This window comes from Bufo bufo, chromosome 4, assembly GCF_905171765.1.
Source record: "Bufo bufo chromosome 4, aBufBuf1.1, whole genome shotgun sequence".
Taxonomy (NCBI): domain Eukaryota; kingdom Metazoa; phylum Chordata; class Amphibia; order Anura; family Bufonidae; genus Bufo; species Bufo bufo.
In genome coordinates this window covers 577,901,834-577,906,585 of record NC_053392.1, presented here as the reverse complement: position 1 = coordinate 577,906,585, position 4,752 = coordinate 577,901,834, and the positions used below count along the sequence as shown (strand labels likewise).

General features: G+C 45.7%; 1 protein-coding gene across 1 annotated transcript; it reads left to right on the top strand.

Moving 5' to 3' along the window:
- Positions 1-1,125: 1,125 nt before the first annotated feature.
- Positions 1,126-4,065, top strand: LOC120999317 (tigger transposable element-derived protein 1-like). Its single transcript, XM_040430189.1, has 3 exons — positions 1,126-1,148; positions 1,202-2,727; positions 3,592-4,065. Exons 2-3 carry the CDS (start codon positions 1,219-1,221, stop codon positions 4,063-4,065), a joined length of 1,983 nt encoding a protein of 660 aa, XP_040286123.1. The 5' UTR covers positions 1,126-1,148; positions 1,202-1,218.
- The last annotated feature ends 687 nt before the right edge of the window (positions 4,066-4,752 follow it).

Here is a 4,752-nt window from a genome sequence, read left to right as displayed (position 1 = left end):
CATTGTTTCTGGGCAGCAAAGTGCACAATCTGCTGTCTAGAAACGATAATTTACTTTCTTGCACGAACTACAGTTTCACCCGATGAATGAATGTTTTGCTTATCCATAGGGTGATTGCCTGCACCTTTAGACAGGCAGATTGTCGGGAACAAGTGTTCATAGGAAAGTTCGTCCCTGATGACCTGCCCGACAATTGGGCTGTGTAAACTAGACTGTGAAAAAATATATATACAAAAGATAACATACAGAGTAAAATAGGTAACAGTCACCAAGGTCGTGAACAAATGAGCAAGCTCCCTATCGACCAGTTCCCAACATAGCAGTTGGCTGACGCCCATATGATACAAAGAGAGGTTGTGGTAGCAAGACACATCTTACCCTGATAATGTCTTCAATGGAGATAATCTCTTTGTTACATAGCTAGGTGTTTTCTAGCTTCCTGGCACTTTCTAAAGGTCTTTAATGTACAGTGCTCATGCACAGTTACTTCAGACCTAAGGAACGTGGCCAGGTATCTAGTACCACTAACCACCTATATTACAAGGAATGAAAGGGGAACTTCTAAAATATCTTACTACACACACCTGGATCTAAATTATTTTGTGATTGCATGTAATTAAAAATTTAGCATAGTCACTTAGTTATTCAATGAAATCTATCTGTATAGTGCCACCTGCTGTTAGTTCTTTTCCTTATTTGCCTGTTCACCACACCAAGATGGTTGCACACGCTCAGTTCCATTCTTCAATTGACATCAGCCCTATCTACAGATAGAAACTGTGATAGTTACAGGACACGCCTCCTGAGAAAAGACACGCCCTTTGAGCTTGCATCTTGAAATAAATCTAGCAGAGCAATTGCAGCAAAGAAAAGAGGGATCTCTGGATCCATGTGGGGTACAGGGCTGGTTCTAGCTCTGTTAGAAAGACTATCATATACAGTGATACCTCGGTTCACGAACGCTTCTGTTCACGAACAACTCGGTTCACGAACAGAAAAGTTCATAAAAATATGCTCCGGTTCACGAACTCCGCCTCGGTTCACGAACAGGAGCCGCGGCCATTTTAATGCTATTTCCAGGCTGTCACATGGTCGTCACTTCCTGTAGGAAGATCGTGGAGAGAAGAAGAGACACAGAAAGAAGTACTGTGAGTACTCTGCAAACATTGGTGTGCTTTTTAGCACATACAGTACTGTACAGTTCACTGGACACCCAATATGGCTCCCAAGAAGCATAGTGGAAAGAAGAAAGTGCGGAGCAGCAATGAAGGTGACAAGAACAGCAATGCAGGTGACAATGTGCAAAGTGGAAATGCAAGTGACAATGTGCAAAGTGGAAATGCAAGTGACAATGTGCAAAGTGGAAATGCAGGTGACAAGAATGTGCAGCGCAAGCATGGTGGCAAAAAGAAAGTGCAGAGCAGCAATGAAGGTGACAAGAACAGCAATGCAAGTGACAATGTGCAAAGTGGAAATGCAAGTGACAATGTGCAAAGTGGAAATGCAGGTGACAAGAATGTGCAGCGCAAGCATGGTGGCAAAAAGAAAGTGCAGAGCAGTAGTAAAGGTGACAGCAAGGTTGTGAAGAAAATAACCATTGAGCTGAAGAAGGAAATTATAGAAAAGCATGACCGTGGTATTCGTGTGACTGATCTGGCCTCGGAGTACAAGATGGCAAAGTCAACAATCTCAACTATTCTGAAAAACAAAGCCGCCATCAAAGGAGCTGATGTTGCAAAAGGAGTAACAATGTTAACCAAGCAGAGGACGCAAGTGCTGGAAGAGGTGGAAAAACTTTTGTTGGTGTGGTTGAATGAGAAACAGCAGGCAGGTGATAGCGTTAGTGAAGCTATGATCTGTGAGAAAGCCAGGAAATTGCACAGTGATTTACTGCAAAGAAGCCCCTCTACAAGTGCAGCAAGTGACGAATTTAAAGCCAGTAGGGGGTGGTTTGAAAAATTCCGCAGGAGAAGTGGCATCCACAGTGTGATTAGACATGGTGAGGCTTCCAGTTCTGACAAGGCCGCAGCAGAAGCCTACAAGTTAGACTTTGCGGAATTCATGAAGACAGAAGGATACGTCCCTCAACAAGTTTTCAACTGTGATGAAACAGGGCTCTTCTGGAAAAAAATGCCGAACAGAACCTATATCACGCAGGAGGAAAAGGCACTACCAGGGCACAAGCCCATGAAGGACAGATTAACCCTTTTGCTGTGTGCCAACGCAAGCGCCAATCTGAAAATTAAACCACTACTGGTGTACCATTCTCAGACCCCTCGTGCATTTAGGCAACAAAATGTGAACAAGGCCAGACTGCCCGTCATGTGGAGAGCCAATGCCAAAGCTTGGGTCACAAGGCAATTGTTTATGGAATGGCTGCACGAGGTGTTTGCACCCACCGTCAGAAAATATCTTTCTGATAACCAGCTGCCTGAAAGGTGCCTTCTTCTGATGGACAATGCCCCGGCACACCCTCCAGCCTTGGTGGATGATATGGATGCTGAGTATGACTTCATCAAGGTAAAGTTCCTCCCCCCCAACACAACACCACTTCTGCAGCCCATGGACCAGCAAGTCATCTGCAACTTCAAGAAGCTGTACACAAAGGCGCTCTTCACTAGGTGTTTTAATGTCACTGAAGAGACGTCCTTGACTTTGAAAGACTTCTGGAAGAAACATTTCAATGTTGTCCACTGCATTAACCTCATTGACAAAGCCTGGGAAGAGGTCACTCCCCGAACCCTAAGGGCTCTTTCACACCTGCGTTGTTGTCTTCCGGCATAGAGTTCCGTCGTCGGGGCTCTATGCCGGAAGAATCCTGATCAGGATTATCCTAATGCATTCTGAATGGAGAGAAATCCGTTCAGGATGCATCAGGATGTCTTCAGTTCCGGAACGGAACGTTTTTTGGCCGGAGAAAATACCGCAGCATGCTGCGCTTTTTGCTCCGGCCAAAAATCCGGAACACTTGCCGCAAGGCCGGATCCGGAATTAATGCCCATTGGAAGGCATTGATCCGGATCCGGCCTTAAGCTGAACGTCGTTTCGGCGCATTGCCGGAGCCGACATTTAGCTTTTTCAGAGTGGTTACCATGGCTGCCGGGACGCTGAAGTCCTGGCAGCCATGGTAAGTGTAGTGGGGAGCGGGGGAGCAGTGTACTTACCGTCCGTGCGGCTCCCCGGGCGCTCCAGAGTGACGTCAGGGCGCCCCAAGCGCATGGATCACGTGATCGCATGGATCACGTCATCCATGCGCATGGGGCGCTCTGACGTCATTCTGGAGCGCCCCGGGAGCCGCACGGACTGTAAGTATACTGCTCCCCCGCTCCCCACTACTACTATGGCAACCAGGACTTTAATAGCGTCCTGGGTGCCATAGTAACACTGAAAGCATTTGGAAGACGGTTCCGTCTTCAAATGCTTTCAGTACACTTGCGTTTTTCCGGATCCGGCGGGCACCATCCGGCAACGGAAGTGCATGCCGGATCCCAACAACGCAAGTGTGAAAGAGGCCTAAATTCAGCCTGGAGGAAACTGTGGCCAGAATGTGTCGCTGAACGTGAACATGACTTTGAAGGGTCTGATGCAGAGGTAGTGGAGGAAATTGTGTCCATGGGCAAGAGTATGGGTCTGGACGTTGATGGTGCTGATGTGGAAGAGCTTGTTAAGGAACATAGGGAGGAGCTGACCACGGAAGAACTTTCTGAACTCCACAGTGAGCAGCAGAAGGCACTTCTTGAGGAGCATTCCACTGAGGAAGAGGAAGAAAGGGAGGAGGTTAGCAGTGATGCCATAAAATCCATTATGCAAAAATGGAATGAGTGCCATGATTTTTTTGAAAAGCACCACCCCAACATAACTGTCGTGAACAGAGTGCTAAATCTCATGAATGATAATGTGGTCTCTCATTTCCGGAGGGTTATGCAGCACAGGAAGAGACAAGTGACATTGGACAGATTTTTCAGAAAAACTGAGCCTGCAGCTAGGAGACAAAGGAGAGAGGAAACCCCTGAAGGAGATCCCCCTGATGTCCTTATGGAGGGGGACTCTCCCTCCAAACAATAACAGCCTCCCACCTGCCTTCCTCCATGCCAGAAGTCATCTCAAGCAAGGTTAGTGTCCTCTCTTTATACATTACTATACTGTACTAATGTGTATTGTAATTTGTTTAATATTTTTGTGCTTCAAAAACACCCAAAAAAAGGTCAGCACGGATTAACCGGATTTACATTGAACCCTATGGGAAAATGTGCCTCGGTTCGCGACCAATTCGGTTCGCGACCAGAGTCAGTTCACGAATTAAGTTCGTGAACCGAGGTATCACTGTACTATATGATATCCGATTTTCATTTTTTTTGCTTTAATCATGTGATATCCCCTTTAATAATTTTTGTTAGTCTTTTAATGGCTTTTCCCAATATGTTCTCTCTATGCTCATTGAATTCATATACTGTTAGCAGTAGTGTTGAATTTTTTTAGCGAATATCGGCACTTCGCTAAATCGCGAATATTTTGAATATAGTGCTATAAATTCGATATTTCGAATTTATTTTTATTTTTTATTTTTTTTATTGTTATATTTTTTTCTTTCCCACTTCCCAAAAGTAGTTCTTACCTGTCCTTAGGATTCCAGGCTTCCTGGCTGCTCCAGTCGTTGCCCGTTGCCGCTTCTGACGACTTCCGTGCTCATGGAGCGTCCCCATCACCATGGGAACGTCTCCACACTAGAATGTACTGTCCGATTTGAGAATT

Coding starts and splice junctions, on each gene's coding strand:
- LOC120999317 (XM_040430189.1), top strand. CDS start 1,219: ATGGCTCCCAAGAAGCATAGTGGAAAGAAGAAAGTGCGGAGCAGCAAT. Junction 2,728..3,591: donor TTGACAAAGCCTGGGAAGAG/GTCACTCCCCGA, acceptor TCTGATGCAGAG/GTAGTGGAGGAAATTGTGTC.